Source organism: Salmo salar, chromosome 05 (genome assembly GCF_965601325.2).
Source record: "Salmo salar chromosome 05, fSalSal1, whole genome shotgun sequence".
Taxonomy (NCBI): Eukaryota; Metazoa; Chordata; class Actinopteri; order Salmoniformes; family Salmonidae; genus Salmo; species Salmo salar.
The window spans coordinates 41,348,079-41,367,447 of record NC_138295.1 but is presented as its reverse complement, the minus strand read 5'-3'; the positions used below and the strand labels follow the sequence as shown (position 1 = coordinate 41,367,447).

At 43.1% G+C, this 19,369-nt stretch overlaps 1 protein-coding gene across 1 annotated transcript in view; it reads right to left on the bottom strand.

Annotated features, from left to right (window-relative positions):
* Positions 1-19,369, bottom strand: part of LOC106604925 (receptor expression-enhancing protein 2) — a 47,829-nt gene that overhangs the window by 13,020 nt on the left and 15,440 nt on the right. Inside the window, exons 2-6 of the mRNA XM_014200065.3 lie at positions 17,976-18,048; positions 12,034-12,110; positions 11,608-11,728; positions 11,250-11,363; positions 10,830-11,016 (exon numbers count right to left, since the gene is read on the bottom strand). Coding sequence (XP_014055540.3) covers positions 10,830-11,016; positions 11,250-11,363; positions 11,608-11,728; positions 12,034-12,110; positions 17,976-18,048 — 572 coding nt within the window. The remainder of the gene's footprint in view (positions 1-10,829; positions 11,017-11,249; positions 11,364-11,607; positions 11,729-12,033; positions 12,111-17,975; positions 18,049-19,369) is intronic.

Genomic DNA, 19,369 nt, shown 5'->3' with positions numbered 1-19,369 from the left:
TTTGAGCAGACACATGCACATTTGTGGCCTGCTGGAGGTCATTTTGCAGGGCTCTGGCAGTGCTCTTCCTGCTCTTCCTTGCACAAAGGCGGAGGTAGCGGTCCTGCTGCTGGGTTGTTGCCCTCCTACGGCCTCCTCCACGTCTCCTGATGTACTGGCCTGTCTCCTGGTAGCGCCTCCATGCTCTGGACACTACGCTGACAGACACAGCAAACATTCTTGCCACAGCTCGCATTGATGTGCCATCCTGGATGAGCTGCACTACCTGAGCCACTTGTGTGGGTTGTAGACTCCATCTCATGCTACCACTAGAGTGAAAGCACCGCCAGCATTCAAAAGTGACCAAAACATCAGCCAGGAAGCATAGGAACTGAGAAGTTGTCTGGGGTCACCACCTGCAGAACCACTCCTTTATTGGGGGTGTCTTTCTAATTGCCTATAATTTCCACCTGTTGTCTATTCCATTTGCACAACAGCATGTGAAATGTATTGTCAATTAGTGTTGCTTCCTAAGTGGACAGTTTGATTTCACAGAAGTGTGATTGACTTACATTGTGTTGTTTAAGTGTTCCCTTTATTTTTTTGAGCAGTGTACTTCTATGCTCGCGTCGAGGCAAATAACACTGAAACATGCATGAGCGCACCAGCTGTTCCGGACAACTGTGAGATCACGCTCTCCGCAGCTGATGTGAGTAAGACCTTTAAACAGGTAAACATTCAGGACGTGTACTGCGAGCATGCGCTGACCAACTGGCAAGTGTCTTCACTGACATCTTCAACCTCTCCCTGTCCGAGTCTGTAATACCAACATGTTTCAAGCAGACCACCATAGTGCCTGTGCCCAAGATCACTAAGGTAAATTGCCTAAATGACTACCGACCCGTAGCACTCACGTCTGTAGTCATGAAATGCTTTGAAAGGCTGGTCATGGCTAACATCAACACCATTATCCCAGAATCCCTAGACCAACTCAAATTTGCATACCGCCCCAACAGAACCACAGATGATGCAATCTCTATTGCACTCCACACTGCCCTCTCCCACCGGGACAAAAGGAACACCTATGTGAGAATGCTATTCATTGACTACAGCTCAGATTTCCACACCATAGTGCCCTCAAAGATCATCAATAAGCTAAGGACCCTGGGACTATACCCCTCCCTCTGCAACTGGATCCTGGACTTCCTGACGGGCCGCCCCCAGGTGGTGAGGGTAGGTAACACGTCCACCACGCTGATCCTCAACACAGGGGCCCCTCAGGGGTGTGTGCTCAGTCCCCTCCTGCACTCCCTGTTCACTAATGACTGCACGGCCTGGCACGACTCCAACACCATCATTAAGTCTGCCGATGACACAAGTGGTAGGCCTGATCACCGACAACGACGAGACAGCCCATAGGGAGGATGTCAGAGACCTGGCCGTGTGGTGCCAGGACAACAACCTCTCCCTCAATGTGATCAAGACAAAGGAGATGATTGTGGACTACAGGAAAAAGAGGACCGAGCATGCCCCTATTCTCACCGACCGGGCTGCAGTGGAGCAGGTTGAGAGCGTCAAGTTCCTTTGTGTCCACATCACCAACAAACTAACATGGCACACCAAGACAGTCGTGCCTTCATGACAAAACCTATTCCCCCCTCAGGAGACGGAAAAGATTTGGCATGTGTCCTTAGATCCTCAAAAGGTTCTACAGCTGCACCATCGAGAGCATCCTGACTGATTGCATCACCGCCTGGCATGGCAACAGCTCGGCCTCTGACCGCAAGGCACTACAGAGGGTAGTGCAAACAGCCCAGTATATCACTGGGGCCAAGCTTCCTGCCATCCAGGACCTCTATACCAGGCGGTGTCAGAGGAAGGCCCTAAAAATTGTTCAAGACTCCAGCCACCCTAGTCAGACTGTTCTCTCTGCTACCGCATGGCAAGCGGTACCGGTGCGCCAAGTCTAGGTCCAAGAGACTTCTAAACAGCTTCTACCCCCAAGCTTTAAGACTCCTGAACATCTAATCAAATGGCTACCTAGACTATTTGCATTGTGTCCCACCTCTTGAGTCTGTACCGGTAGCCCCCTGTATATGGTCTCGCAAAAAAAAAAAAAATGCTGCTGCTCTTTAATTACTTGTTACTTTTATCTCTTATTCTGAATTGTTGGTTAGGGGCTTGTAAGTAAGCATTTCACTGTAAGGTCTACACCTGTTGTATTCGGTGCATGTGACTAATAAAATTAGATGATTTGTTGCTGTGCTCCTATTCTTCTCATTTTGCTTGGTGAGGTAGATTGCTGCTATAACTTGAGGACCCTTCACATACCTAACCATTTCCTTGGCTCTGTTGTGGAGCGTATCCATTGTTTTCAGTGCCATGATGTCTTGAGGAGCAGATTCAATGCATGAGCAGCACAGCTAATGGGTGTGATGTGAGGGTAGGACTCCTCCACTTTGGACCAAGCAGCCTTCATGTTCACAGTATTGTCTGTCACCAGTGCAAATACCTTCTGTCGTCCAAGGTCACTGATGACTGCCTTCAGCTCATCTGCAATCTGTTGTCCCTTGTGTCTGTGCTCTTGTAGAATACTGGTTGAGGGGTGGAGATGTAGTTATTCCTTGCCCACGAACATTCGACCACCCATCAGAGATGATCGCAATACAGTCTGCTTGACCTTCACTTGAACTCTGCATCCAGAAAATGAGTAGATAAAGCATGTCTCGTTGGAGGGGTGTATGCTGGGCGAAGAACATTCAGAAATCTCTTCCAATACACATTGCCTGTGAGCAGAGGTGAACCAGTTGCATACACAGCTCGAGCACGACATTCATCAGCATTTCCCTGACTACGTTCCTCCATTAACTTCTTATGGCTGGGTGGCAGTATTGAGTAGCTTGGATGAAGAAGGCGCCCAGAGTAAACTGCCTGCTACTCAGGCCCAGAAGCTAAGATATGCATATTATTAGTAGATTTGGATAGAAAACACAGAAGTTTCTAAAACTGTTTGAATGATGTCTGTGAGTATAACAGAACTCATATGGCAGGCAAAAACCTGCGAAAAAAATCCAACCAGGAAGTGGGAAATCTGAGGTTTGTAGTTTTTCAAGTCTTGGCCTATCCAATATACAGTGTCTGTGGGGTCATATTGCACTTCCTAAGGCTTCCACTAGATGTCAACAGTCTTTAGAACCTTGTTTGAGGCTTCTACTGTGAAGTGGAGGGGAATAAGAGCTGATTGTATCAGGTGTCTGCCAGAAGGGCATGAGCTTCAGCCATGCCCGCACCCGTGAGAGGTAGCTGAGTTCCATTGCATTTCTAAAGACAAAGGAATTCTCAGATTGAAATCTTATTGATACATCGTTTGACATGTTTCTACGAACTGTAATGGAATTTGAGTTTGTCTGGCCTGCGCATCGTGAATTTGGATTTGTGAACTGAAGGCGCGAACAAAAAGGAGGTATTTGGACAAAGGATGGACTTTATCGAACAAAAAACATTTGTGGAACTGGGATTCCTGGTAGTGCATTCTGATGAAGATCAAGATTTATGCTATTTCTGACTTCTGTTGACTCCAACAGAGGATATATTTTTAGCTTGTTTTTGTGTCTGAGCGCCGTACTCAGATTATTGCATGGTGTGCTTTTTCGGTAAAGCTTTTTTTAAATCTGACACAGCGGTTGCATTAACCTCTATGGGACCGGCGGGACGAATTCGTCCCACCTACGTAACATCCACTGCCAGCCTGTGGCGCGATTTTCAAAATCTTCAAAATCCTATTACTTCAATTTCTCAAACATATGACTATTTTACAGCCATTTAAAGATAAGACTCTCGTTAATCTAACCACACTGTCCGATTTCAAAAAGGCTTTACAACGAAAGCAAAACATTAGATTATGTCAGCAGAGTACCAAGCCAGAAATAATCAGACACCCATTTTTCAAGCCAGCATATAATGTCACCAAAACCCAGAAGACAGCTAAATGCAGCACTCACCTTTGATGATCTTCATCAGATGACAACCCTAGGACATTATGTTATACAATACATGCATGTTTTGTTCAATCAAGTTCATATTTATATCAAAAACCAGCTTTTTACATTAGCATGTGACGTTCAGAACTAGCATACCCCCCGCAAACTTACGGGGAATTTGCTAACATTTTACTAAATTACTCACGATAAACGTTCACAAAAAGCATAACAATTATTTTAAGAATTATAGATACAGACCTCCTCTATGCACTCGATATGTCCGATTTTAAAATAGCTTTTTGGTGAAAGCACATTTTGCAATATTCTAAGTATATAGCCCAGGCATCACGGGCTCGCTATTTAGACACCCGGCAAGTTTAGCACTCACCATAATCATATTTACTATTATAAAAATGTCATTACCTTTTGTTGTCTTCGTCAGAATGCACACCCAGGACGTCTACTTCAATAACAAATGTTCGTTTGGTCCAAAATAATCCATCGTTATATCCGAATAGCGGCGTTTTGTTCGTGCGTTCCAGACACTATCCGAAATAGTAAAGAAGTGTCGCGCGCTTGGCGCAATTCCTGACAATAAAATTCAAAGTATTCAATTGCCGTACGTCGAAGCATGTCAACCGCTGTTTAAAATCAATTTTTACGTCATTTTTCTCGTAGAAAAGCGGTAAAATTCCGACAGGGAATCTCCTTTTCGGCAAACAGAGGAAAAAATCCCAAAGGCGGGGGCGGTCGGGGTCACGCGCATAAGCTAGTGTCTCTTGATGGGCCACTTGAGAAAGGCGATAATGTGTTTCAGCCTGGGGCTGGAATGACGACATTCTCTTTTTTCCCGGGCTATGAGAGCCTATGGACGACGTGGGAAGTGTCACGTTAGAGCAGAGATCCTTAGTAAATGATAGAGATGGCAAAGAAGTTCCAGAAATGGTCAGACAGGCCACTTCCTGTAAAGGAATCTCTCAGGTTTTGACCTGCCATTTGAGTTCTGTTATACTCACAGACACCATTCAAACAGTTTTAGAAAATTTAGGGTGTTTTCTATCCATATGTAATAAGTATATGCATATTCTAGTTACTGAGTAGGAGTGGTAACCAGATTAAATCGGGTATGTTTTTTATCCAGCCGTGTCAATGCTGCCCCCTAGCCCTAACAGGTTAAGGAGAAGTTTATCTAAAGTTCTATGCTTAACACTTGTATTTTCATCAACATTTATGATTATTTCTGTAAATTGATGTGGATCTCTGCAAAATCACCGGAGGTTCTGGAGGCAAAACATTACTGAACATAACGCGCCAATGTAAACTGAGATTTTTGGATATAAATATGAACTTTATCGAACAAAACATACACGTATTGTGTAACATGAAGTCCAATGAGTGTCATCTGATGAAGATCATCAAAGGCTAGTGATTTTATTTATCTCCATTTCTGCTTTTTGTGACTCCTCTCTGGCTGGAAAAACGGCTGTGTTTTTCTGTGACTAGTTGCTGACCTAACAATCGTTTGATGTGCTTTCGCTGTAAAGCCTTTTTGAAATCTGACACTGTGGTTGGATTAACGAGAAGTTTCTTTAAAATGGTGTAAAATACTTGTATGGTTGAGGAATTTTAATTATGAGCTTTGTTGTTTTGAATTTGGCTCTCTGCACTGTCACTGGCTGTTGTCATATCGATCCCGTTAACCTGTTGGGGCTAGGGGGCAGCATTTGCACGTCTGGATAAAAAAAATGTACCCGATTTAATCTGGTTACTAATCCTACCCAGTAACTAGAATATGCATATACTTATTATATATGGATAGAAAACTCTAAAGTTTCTAAAACTGTTTGAATGGTGTCTGTGAGTATAACAGAACTCATTTGGCAGGCAAAACCCTGAGACATTTTCTGACAGGAAGTGGATACCTGATGTGTTGTATTGACTTTAAACCTATCCCATTGAAAAACACAGGGGTTTAGGAATATTTTGGCACTTCCTATTGCTTCCACTAGATGTCACCAGCCTTTACAAAGTGTTTTGAGTCTTCTGGAGGGAGATCTGACCGAACAAGAGCCATGGAACGGTGATGGCCGATTAGACTCTGACGCGCGAGTTCATGTTGGGTACCCTCGTTCCAATACGTTATAAAAGAGTATGCATTCGTCCACCTTGAATATTATTCATGTTCTGGTTAAAAAAGGCCCTAATGATTTATGCTATACAACGTTTGACATGTTTGAACGAACGGAAATATATTTTTTCCCCTCGTTCATGACGAGAAGTCCGGCTGGCTTACATCATGTGCTAACGAGACGGAGATTTTTGGACATAAATGATGAGCTTTTTTGAACAAAACTACATTCGTTATGGACCTGTGATACCTGGAAGTGACATCTGATGAAGAGAATCAAAGGTAATGGATTATTTACATAGTATTTTCGATTTTAGATCTCCCCAACATGACGTCTAGTCTGTATCGCAACGCGTATTTTTCTGGGCGCAGTGCTCAGATTATTGCAAAGTGTGATTTCCCAGTAAGGTTATTTTTAAATCTGGCAAGTTGATTGCGTTCAAAAGATGTAAATCTATAATTCTTTAAATGACAATATAATATTTTACCAATGTTTTCTAATTTTAATTATTTAATTTGTGACGCTGACTTGACTGCCGGTTATTGGAGGGAAACGATTTCCTCAACATCAATGCCATAGTAAAACGCTGTTTTTGGATATAAATATGAACTTGATAGAACTAAAAATGCATGCATTGTCTAACATAATGTCCTAGGAGTGTCATCTGATGGAGATTGTAAAAGGTTAGTGCATCATTTTAGCTGGTTTTATGGTTTTGGTGACCCTGTCTTTGACTTGACAAAACATTACACACAACTCTTGTAAATGTACTGTCCTAACATACTCTAAATTTATGCTTTCGCCGTAAAACCTTTTTGAAATCGTAGAACGTGGTTAGATTAAGGAGATGTTTATCTTTCAAATGGTGTAAAATAGTTGTATGTTTGAAAAATTTGAATTTTGACATTTATTTGGATTCAAATTTGCCGCTCTTGAAATGCACCTGCTGTTGATGGAGTGCACCACGGGTGGCACGCTAGCGTCCCACCTAGCCCCAAGAGGTTAACTTCTTACGGCTGAAATCCCGTTAAGTAAAAAATAAAAAAATTCCAGGAGGACCATGAGCTGTTGCTATCGATGAGGTGTCTGATTCATCATTTTCACCTCGAATAGAAGTAGAGGGACTTTTGTCAGAGGTTGCTTGTTGTAAGCTCTGAAGGAACTTTATGGACTTGTCCTGATGATTCTGCATCTTTGTTGCGTTCTTCACATAGGATTTGGCATAGTATTTGCAAATGTACACAGCTTTTCCTTATACATTAGCTGCAGTGAAATGTCTCCACACATCAGATAGTACCCGTGGCATTTTCCTGTAAAGATTAGAGAAAAATACAATTCCATGTTCAGATTAAACAAATTTTGTAAGATAAATGTTTTAAAATGAAACATATGGAAAACAGGTGAATTAACACTCCTCGGTTATCAGGCTCAAGCAAGCTAAAACCCACATGGTAACAAAAACTAACTAGCAGAAATGATTTAAAAAACACTTTGCTGTAGGCTACCATTTACTAGTTAACAAAAACATGTCATAATATATTCACCCACCCAGTATTGTAATCAAAACTTACAAGAAAGCATGTAGTCATTGGCTCAGACAGTGTAGTAGTGTGGGCTCAACAGCATCTCATTAGTGTGCAAGATCTTGAGAATCAGCTGTACATGTGATGGAAGACTGCACTGTGCATGCAGAGGGTTGCAATTCCATTAAAATGGGGATAGTTTAACCAAAATATGCCACAAGACCTAGAATTGCCATGTGTATCCCACAAAAAAAGGTTCACCGTTATAGGCTAACCTTTGATGAATTTAAGCAAAATTCACCAAATACCCAGGCTTAACTTCCCATGTAAAATGTTGGGAAATTTCCTGTTAAGTTTCCGACCCTTTGCAACCCTAGTTTTTTTGTAAGTAACACACAACACTATGTGTGGAGAGAAAAAAGGCACAGCACACCAACCTCATCCCAACTGTAAATGTTGGTGGAGAGAGCATCATGGTTTGGGGCTGCTTTGCTTCCTCAGCACCTGGACAGCTTGCCATCAGACGGAAAAATGAATTCCCAAGTTTATCAAGACATTTTGCAGGAGAATGTAAGGCCATCTGTCCGCCAATTGGAGCTCAACAGAAGTTAGGTGATGCAACAGGACAACGACCCAAAAGACAGAAGTAAAACAGAATGGCTTGAACAGAAGAAAATACGCCTTCTGGAGTGGCCCAGTCAGTCCTGACCTCAACCCGATTGAGATGCTGTGGCATGACCTCAAGAGAGCGGTTCACACCAGACATCCCAAAAATATTGTGGACTTTAACAGTTTTGTAAAGAGGAATGGTCAAAAATTCTTCCTGACCGTTGTGCAGGTCTGATCCGTAACTACAGAAAATGTTTGGTTGAGGTTATTGCCGCCAAAGGAGGGTCAACCTGTTATCCTGTTGGGGCTAGGGGGCAGTATTCGCACGGCCGGATAAAAAAACGTACCCGATTTAATCTGGTTACTACTCCTGCCCAGAAACTAGAATATGCATATAATTAGTAGATTTGGATAGAAAACACTAAAGTTTCTAAAACTGTTTGAATGGTGTCTGAGTATAACAGAACTCATATGGCAGGCCAAAACCTGAGAAGATTCCATACAGGAAGTGCCCTGTCTGACAATTTATTGTCCTTCTTTAACCTCTATCGAAAATACAGCATCTGTGCTGTAACGTGACATTTTCTAAGGCTTCCATTGGCTCTCAGAAGGCGCCAGAAAGTGTAATGAGATGTCTGCAGTCTCTGGGCAAAGAACAGCAGCAGAGTTTGTTACTGGCCTGCCTGGGGACAGTGACACTGGAGATGCGCGTTCATGTGAATTCTCCATTTTGTTCTTTCAGTCTTTGAATGAATACAACGTCGCCCGGTTGGAATATTATCGCTATTTTACGAGAAAAATCGCATAAAAATTGATTTTAAACAGTGTGACATGCTTCGAAGTACAGTAATGGAATATTTTGACATTTGTCACGAAATGCGCTCGTGCGTCACCCTTCGGCTTGTGACCTGAACGCACGAACAAAACGGAGCTATTTGAATATAACTATGGATTATTTCGAACCAAAACAACATTTTGTTGAAGTAGAAGTCCTGGGAGTGCATTCTGACGAAGAACAGCAAAGGTAATCCAATGTTTCTTATAGTAAATCTGAGTTTGGTGAGGGCCAAACTTGGTGGGTGTCAAATTATCTAGCCGTGATGGCCAGGCTATCTACTCAGAATATTGCAAAATGTGCTTTCGCCAAAAAGCCATTTTAAAATCTGACACCGCGATTGCATAAAGGAGTTCTGTATCTATAATTCTTAAAATAATTGTTATGCATTTTGTGAATGTTAATCGTGAGTAATTAAGTAAATTCACCGGAAGTTTGCGGTGTGTATGCTAGTTGCTAGTTCTGAACATCACATGCTAATGTAAAAAGCTGGTTTTTGATATAAATATAAACTTGATTGAAGAAAACATGCATGTATTGTATAACAATCTCCTAGGAGTGTCATCTGATGAAGATCAAAGGTTAGTGCTGCATTTAGCTGTGTTTTTGGTTTTTGTGACATATGCTTGCTTGAAAAATGGCTGTGTGGTTATTTCTGGCTATGTACTCTCCTAACATAATCTAATGTTTTGCTTTCGCTGTAAAGCCTTTTTGAAATCGGACAATGTGGTTAGATTAACGAGAGTCTTCTCTTTCAAATGGTGTAAAATAGTCCTATGTTTGAGAACTTTGAATTATGACATTTTGTGGTTTTAAAATTTGGCGCTCTGTGTCACTGGCTGTTGAATAGTGCGGGACGATTTCGTCCCACCTACCCTAGAGAGGTTATTAAATCCAAGGGTTCACATACTTTTTCCAACCTGCACTGTGAATGTTTACAGTGTGTTCAATAAAGACATGAAAAATTATAATTGTGTTTTATTAGTCTGCTTAAACTGTGTTTGTCTATTGTTTTGACATTTTATGACCAATTTCTTCAGAAATCCAGGTAATTCTAAAAGGTTCACACACGTTCTTCCCACTGTATTCCATTCAATGTCACGTCGACATTGCTCGTCGTAATATTTCCATTATTTTACTTTTAGATGTGTGTATTGTTAGATGCTACTGTACTGTTGGAGCTAGGAACACAAGCATTGCATCTACTATATACGTGACCAATAAAATTTGATTCGATTTTTGTTGTTACCGTTTCCTGTTCTGTCTCTTTGCTACACCAATTCTCCTCTTTCCTGGCTTTCATGCCATACTGCTCATGAACTAAATGTATTCCCTTTCTCCATCCTCGCTCTCCTTTTCTCCCTGTATTCACAAACTGCCAGCCCCACAGAGACAGAGCTGTGCTGTCAGACACAAAGACCCCCCCCCCCCCCCACTGACATCACATGCCCTCTCTCCCCCCATCTCGAGCGTTTCCTTCCTGGCATCCTGCAATTTTTTATTTATTTTTAAATCACATGACTTCACCACCTCCCTCCCTGTACCGATAAGAGCTGTTCGACAACGGGCACAGAGTACAGACAGACAAGTCAGCGTACTGTAATACTATGACTAAAATGGCTATCATTTCTCGACAGCCTTTTTGACCACTGATCTGACAGGGGTGAGCAGTTCCAAATACCCCAATATTCACAGTAATCTGTACGCATGCACTTTATACTCTGCCGTATGGAAGCAGTCATGGTGCAAGCCAGCGTGTGTGTGTGTTACCCACTCTGGCGTGTGGCTTTGGCGCGGGGCAGTGTGTTAGATAGCGTGCTACTTCCAGTAACCATGTCGTCCATGGCGTCTCTCCTCATGCGCGGGTCAGAGGAACGCAGGCCCAGCTCCTCCCCATCGTTGATCAGAGTCAGGTCCTGCATGCTGAAACTACGCAGCTTCTCCGACAGCACGCCCTGGCCCTGCACAGCACACACACAGAGCTCAAACACTGCAGGCTCCAGATGCGCCGCGCCCTACAGCATTCCAGTGCTAAGGCACATGAAGTGAGCATACAGTAAGAGCACACACACAAACGCCTTGGGGGTGACAAACACACAGGATGGCACATAGGACGAAACTTACACCCTCGCACACAGAAACACCCTGTGCACACAGACACACACCCCTGGTCGGGGACTGGCGCCTTGCTTACCTTGCTAGCTGCAGTGACGGCAGCGGTAGCAGCCAAGTTCAGCCCCCTCTTTCCAAACCTCATCATAGTCTCATAACTACGGTCTTTGGCCTGGGTTATGTACTCGTCTATTTCCTACAGGACAGAAGAAATGAGGGAAAAATAATTTAAATATTATAATTATTTTTTTTAAATGGAAAGAGCAGGAGAGAAACAGACAGAGCAAAAGCGGGTGACAGTCACGCAAAACAAAGAAAGATGAGTCAGCGCATCGAACCAGTAGAGAATTGACAGGAAGACAGAGCTGGAGCTTATTGTGACCTCTAACCCTCTCCTTGTCAGCCAGGGTTAGAGGTCATGGTTAAGAGTTCCACATTACCTTCTCCTTGTTGGACAAGGTGGGGTGGACGAACTTGCGGTAGAGCACGCTGGAGCCCTTAGTGTACGGAGACAGGAGCCAGATCACAAAGGCTATCTTCAGCTCAAAGTAGAAAGGAAACCTGCATGGACAACCACACCAACAGGAGACAGTTAATAGGCAGGAAAGGAGAATGGATCTAGGCCTCTTTCAGGGACCAAAGGGTGTACCAAGCACTTGCTCTGATATCTTGGTACTTTTCAGAATAGCCTACCTACACCATGACAAATGTAGACAAACAAATCAAAGTTGATTTAAATATAGCAATCCTAGTGAGCACATCTTTTCAACCATGAATACGTATTGTTAAAGTATTTTGATCCTAGGGATAGTCCTAAGGACTGGTGTTGTATAGTGGCTGTAGGGCAGTGGTCAGAGATGACTCACCAGGACATGAACAAGTCAGTGAGGGTCTCCACTGTGGTGAATAACGCAAACACTATCCAGTACATCATCCATTTCACCTGGACACAAACGATGGAGAGAGCGTCACAAATATAGCACATGAAAGCATAGCCTACAGTAAGCTGCCGTAAAAATGTGACAAGACGTACAGCATTCACCGTCTTCCGCACACACAAGCATACACGTTACAGCCCTTAAAGGCTGAATCAGTATGCATGGTTCATCACTGCCAAAGGATGGGCAAGGAATAAAATCCAGTCAGTGTGTAGAGTACCATCAATTATTGCAATATAAAATAGCAAGATATGGATGAATCCTAAAAGACACAGACAGAGTGCAAACATGTTAATACAGTGCCCTTCAAAATGTATTCAGACCCCTTCCTTTTTCCACATTTTGATTCATTACAGCATTATTCTAAAACTGATTAAATTAATGTTTTTCCCCCTCAATCTACACACAATACTCCATAATGACAAAGTGAAAACAGGTTTAGAAATGGTTTGCAAATGTATTAAAAATAAAAAGATACATTATTTACATAAGTATTCAGACCCTTTGCTATGAGACTCAATTGAGCTCAGGCGCATCCTGTTTACATTGATCATCCTAGAGGACATTTCTACTTGATTGCAGTCCATTAGTGGTAAATTCAATTGATAGGACATGATTTGGAAAAGCACAAACACCTGTCTATATAAGGTCCCACAGATGACAGTGCATGTCAGAGCAAAAACCAAGCCATGAGGTCAAAGTAATTGTCCATAGAGATCCGAGACAGGATTGTGTCGAGGCACAGATCTGGGTAAAGGTACCAAAACATTTCTGCAGCATTGAAGGTCCCCAAGAACACAGTGGCCTCCATCATTCTTAAATGGGAGAAGTTTGGAACCCCCAAGACTTTTCCTAGAGCTGGCAGCCCGGCCAAAATGAGCAATCGGAGGAGAAGGGCCTTGGTCAGCGAGGTGACCAAGAACCTGATGGTCACTCTGACAGAGCTCCTCTGTGGGGATGGGAGAACCTTCCAGAAGGACAACCATCTCTGCAGCACTCTACCAATCAGGCCTTTATGGTAGAGTGGCCAGACGGAAGCCACTCTTCAGTAAAAAGGCACATGACAGCCAGGTTGGAGTTTGCCAAAAGGCACCTAAAGGACTCTCAGAACATGAGAAACAAGACTCTGGTCTGAAGAAACCATGATTGAACTCTTTGGCCTGAATGCCAAGAGACACCAATGACGGACTGGCCATCTGGAACACCGAGAGTTTTCCTGGTGAGCCGCTTAACAAATTGGGGGCCCGATGCAACGCAAAATATAAATAACCCCAGCCCCCGCTTAAATAAAAACAACCAAGTGCTGTGTGTCTGACTGGCCCAGGCGAGTGGGCTGCCGGGCCACTGCGGTTGGGTATTACATCTGTCAGCCTCTTTCCCCCAGCCAATTACTTTTGATCCAGTCCATTCTAACTTTACCTGGGCCCCGCCCCTTTCCACATCTCTGTTAAGTGGTGACATTTGGATAAATAGTGGAGTGGAGCAAGATGGACGAAGAAAAAAAAAAAACACGTAAAAAGGTGGTGCTGAAAAGCAAAGAGGTTTAAGTCCCTTGGGGCTGATGCAGCCAAATGTTTTAAAATAACAAATGATTCATTTGGCCCTGTTACCAGTCAATCATCTCAGCCTAGTGAGCCTGAAGGCACTGGCGGGAGAGAGAGCAGCCCATTGAGTACAGCGATACCAGTTCAACTGTTAGTCAAGGTTTTGCAGCTGAAGTGGTAAGACAATAGGGATAAGATAAGCAATGTTTGGGTTTGGCCTTTTGGTGAAACAAGCGCTTGTCAATGTCACTTTTCGCGAACCGACCAATCACAGCCTGGATGGGGCGGGACATTAAAGGTTGACGTGCTACAGCAAACTTTCGAAATGTTGAACTCATTGTTATGCATGAATTGTTATGATTATTGACAAGTTAGTACTTAGCATTAACAACCAATGTAGACCATTTTTCTTGCACAAGGATTTAATGGCGGAACAAAACCTACAAAAACTATAAAATGTTGGTTGTGTATTGCTTCAACTGCAGTATTGTCCAATTGGAATTAATGTTATACTTGCGGTATTTAGTATACTATTATTATATTAACATTACTTTTTATTTAATGTTATAATAATTACTCATCCAGGTTGAGGATACTGCATCTGCAGTGGACAGATGTAGATTGAGCCAGAGCCAGGATGCCACTGTTACCCCAATTTTGGATTATTTTAGAGGCTGAAGTCAAAGGACCTAGATATCTTTTTTTTTAAGTTTCCACCCCCAACAAAAGTGGGAAAAGTGTGTTGCCAGAAGGTGCTCTTTTGTAAAGATGGGACCAACAGGAAGTGGCTGTCGTACAGCGAAGAGAACCATGCTTTATTCAGCTTCATTTGTATGGCATTTACAAAGCCCACAGACAACAGCCCTTTCATGAATGGAATGGCAGACAGGAAGCATATCCATCACAGAGTGGAAGAGCATTATGCATAGAGATTATGCTGATGCCTACTTTCTAAGGTAACATTGAGAGCCTGTTCATCGGCAGTCAGATGTCTGCTCATAGAGAGCAAGTCGCAGTAGAAGGCAAGTGCTAGAGCGCATTATAGATGTTGTTAAAGTCATAGGGAAGAGGGGTCTGAGCTACAGAGGCATGCAATCTGAAGCAGTTTATATGCTAGATGACAGCAGCATTGAACATGGCAACTTTTTAGAGATGATCATTCTGCTGAGTATGACCTGTGTATTTTATTTAACCAGGTAGGCCAGTTGAGAAAACATTCTCATTTGCAACTGCGACCTGGCCAAGATAAAAGCATAGCAGTGAGACAAAAACAATAGAGTTACACATGGGATAAACAAACGTAGTCAACAACACAATAGAAAAAGCTATGTACAGTGTGTGCAAATGTAGTAAGATTAGGGAGGTACGGCAATAAATAGGCCAGAGTGGCGAAATAATTACAATTTAGCATTAACACTGGAGTGATAGATGCGCAGATGATAATGTGCAAGTAGATATACTGGGGTGCAAAGGAGAAGAAAAAAAAACAATATGGGGATGAGGTAGTTGGGTGTGCTATTTACAGATGGGCTGTGTACAGGTACAGTGATCGGTAAGCTGCTCTGACAGCTGATGCGTAAAGTTAGAGAAGGAGATATGAGTCTCCAGCTTCAGTGATTTTTGCAATTCGTTCCAGTCGTATGGCAGCAGAGAACTGGAAGGAAAGGCGGCCAAAGGGAGGTGTTGACTTTGGGGGATGACCAGTGAAATATACCTGCTGGAGCGCGTGTTGCTATGGTGGTCAGTGAGCTGAGATAAGGCGGGGCTTTACCTAGCAAAGACATGACTGTATGAAAGAGCATCTCACTGCCTGCATAGAGAAAAGCAAAAAAACTGAGCCTGGGTCAAGAGGGGGCAGAGGTTCTCTAATCACTCTTATCAAAAGACTACCATCGATAACGTCATTACCACCATCCGACGCAGGCCACCACAACAAGTGAAATCCAGGAAGCTCGTATGTTTTCAGTCCAGATAGACACTACAAACACAAGATCAATGCTCTGTCATAGTCAAATGTGTGACGAACGTCATGAGAGGCTTGTGGCTGTGGTGAAATGCGAGGCATCCACTGGACAATACTTTGTCCAGGTACTGAGTGAAGTACTGGAAACCATGAAGCTTGACATCAGCAAGCGGATTGGCAATTCCGCTGATGAAGCCTCCAGTATGCAAGGCCATTAGAAAGGCTTCTCTGCCCTGCTCTCTGCAAAGTCCACCAATCAAGTGCATGGGTTGTGCTATGCACACATCTTGAACCTTGTTTTGGCAGACACAGAGTGTGTCTTGGCAAGTGGGTCACTTTCTCTCGAAAACAACATAGCTGTGTTCTTCAGTGAATCCTACTAGAGGATGAACATTTTGGAGAAGGAGAGCAAGGACCCAAGACAGACCTCTTGCTCCAATTGGAGAGACACGCTGGTGGGCTAAAGACAGTGCCTTAAAGGTCTTTGGAGCTTTTGGAAATCCAGATGAGGGTCTGTATGTTGATGTCCTTCTAACTCTTTCAACCACACAAGATCAGAAAAACAACACTACTGCACGGGTCAAGGCACAAGGATACATTGAGGGGTTGCTGAAGTATGAAACAATACTTACAACTCAGATATTCATCAGAATATTTCAGGTCACCTCACCAGTCAAAATATTTTCAAAACATGTGGAATGGACATTGTCTGTGCATCGTATGGTTGTGTCTACAGAGGAGCAGCTGAAAGGAATGGCAAGAGATTGAAAAAGTCAAGGCAGCTACAGACACATTTGTTCAGTGGGCCAACAGGAAGTTGCAGGAACGGGATGAGGAAACAGAGCTGGAGACCACTCGGCCAACGAAAAGGGCTCGAAAGAAGAAAACCATGCCTGGGGAGATGGCACAAGATGAGACTTACTGGGGTAGAGTGTGCATACAGGAGTGGTGTCCATAATCAAATTCTGGATTCAGTTATAGATAGAATCCATCGGCGATTTCTGAGTAATGGCACTTTGTATGCCGACATGGCTCTTCTGGACCCAAAAAAACATGTCAGCTAACATCCAGTGCCAGTGGCTTTCCACAGACAGCCCTTCAAGAACTAAGCAAATACTTTATCCCTATTTATTCTTTGCTCAGTAATCTTGTTTACATAAAGTGTGGCGTGGGTTGTGGTGTATCGCTGGGGGGGATTTTTGGTGGGCCGGTCTGAGTCAAAAAGTCCAGGTATATTTTTCGTTCTCAGTTTGTCCCTGCCTGCACCATCCCTACGGTGGTGGCAGTATCATGCTGCGGGGATGATTTAAAAATGGCAGGGACTGGGAGGATTGAGGGAAAGATGAACGGAGCAAAGTACAGAGAGAGATCCTTGATGAAAACCAGCTCCAGGGCACTCAGGACCTCAGACTGGGGGGGGTTCACCTTCCAACAGCACAACGACCCTAATGCAGAGTGCCTTCGGGACAAGTCTCTGAATGTCCTTGAGCGGCACAGCCAGAGCCCGGACTTGAATCCGATCTAACATCTCTGGAGAGACCTGAAAATAGCTGTGAAACGAAGCTCCCCATCCAACCTGACAGAACTTGAGGATCTGCAGAGAAGAATGGGAGAAACTCCCCAAATGCAGGTGTGTTAAGCTTGTAGCATCATACCGAGAAGACTTGAGGCTTTAAATCGCTGCTTCAGAGTAAAGGATCTGAACACTTGAGGATAATAAAAAAAATATATATAATTAAATCACATTTACATTCGCAAAAATGTCTAAAAACAAACAAAATATAGAAAAAGTCAAGGTGTCTGAATACTTTCCGAATGCGCTGTGTCTATCGACATATAAACAATTCAAAGTACTAAACCCAGCTAGGGAATGCAGTGAATAGCCTGAGAGGTTGAGTCACATTTGGGGGAGAAATAAAAACAACAAGGCTAAAAATGGCATCCTCCTCTGTATCTCTCCCTCCCACTATCAGTCTGCATGTGCCCCCGCTCAGATATTGAGAGTGGGGTTTCTATAGCAACCAGAGGGAGGAGACTAAGGAGAGAGCTTGGCAGAGAACCCCTCTTCCTTCTCTTTCTCATCCCTCTGCTCGCTGACAGGGATGAGGTAAGCTGGGAGGTTCCCCTTTTAAACGGATACAGTTGAACTGCTCTCGCATACTCAGAGACAATGGAAACTTGCAGCATCCCATTGGAGAGAGTAAAATTCCACACCCCATTTTAAAAAAAACAGTCATCACTTTTCCCAATAAGAATATGAGCTGGCTACAAAAGAGACTTTAAAATGTTTATCCTACACTAATACTGGAATAATAATAAAAAATAAAAAATAAAAAAAAATGTAATTTAAGTACAGTACTCACATATTCCTTTACATTCTTCGTCTTGACAGCCTTGTATGAGGAGTAGGCCGGGTAGAGGGTCCCGAAGGCCAGGCTGAAGGACGAGGAGGCATGGGTCAGAGGTTAAGGTACAGTAAACAACATCACCCGGGCAACATGACCTCAGGATACCAACACTGAACAACATTTTCCTTCTGTTTCAATATTTATCCAGTCAAATGTTGCTTAACACATGACTCGAATCTAAAACCCATGATCTCAGTGTCAACATAAATAGGTTGCTTTCAAAGAAAGCAGGCCATATTCTGGACAGGCTCTAAAAAGGTGCACTCATAAAAATAAAAACACTGTTAGCCTACTTAGGGTACCAGCTGTATTGCAATAATACATGGTGACATTTAGACAAATAAAAGGGCAGTGGTTTGTTGGAGCAAATTCTCCAGGAAACAGAAGATTGGAAAACCATGGAGAGCGTTTCTGCTACTGTACTGATAGAGGGACAAAACACAAAAAGGGCTAATGACAGGTCACCCACCGTATGTGAACCTGCCTGCAACACACACACACACAAAAGGAAAAATAAATCCAGTCACACACAGTCCTCTGTCCTGTCGGCCCGGCAATTACTGCTGATGTGACAGGAACTGAATGCTGAGCGAGGGGAGATCTAGGAGGACCACGCCTTACTGTCTGCTACACACACACAGCCATCAGAGGCTGTCTGCTACCAGTGTATGTATGTATGTTACGTGCATTTCTACCACTGTAGGTTAAATTGTGATTAGGTGTACCACCTTTCAGTCTGAGTGATAGATGGTGTATTCCAGGCTCTCTGGAAATCTTCCTGCTATGGGATTTTCTTGTTCCATTTGTGTTTGTCGTGTACACTGGGTCCATGCGTCTGTCTAGGTCTGTGTGTGTGTGTGATTTGCCCAGTCATACATGGTGGGCCAGGGCTGCACTGTGTTGTTAGCTTTACATTACAGTAAGAGGAGACATCGGGCAGGCCGGAAGACACCCATGTGTCACAAGTTTGGACAGCACAGTAGAGAACACTAATGTACATATCTACTTTACTGTACTCTGGTCTACTGTACTGGCTACAATGGGAAATTATAGTCAAATTACAGTTAGGTCACCTGTTACTGTCCTCCCTTACATTGGGGGTAGCATAGACTGATAAGTTAGTTGTGCCCAAGGTGTAGGGCTATATTTTTGTTATAATGAAGACAAATGCATTGCGAACCTCAAAATGTCATCTCTTATATCAATAGTTGTGGATTTCTCTACAGTACAGATCAGAGACCCATGATGTAATTCCAGGCAGCACTTCATTTTAAGGGGTCCTTATTACAGTGTAATAATTACATATGTTATTACATTAACAAGTATTGTAATACAGTTACATGGTAATA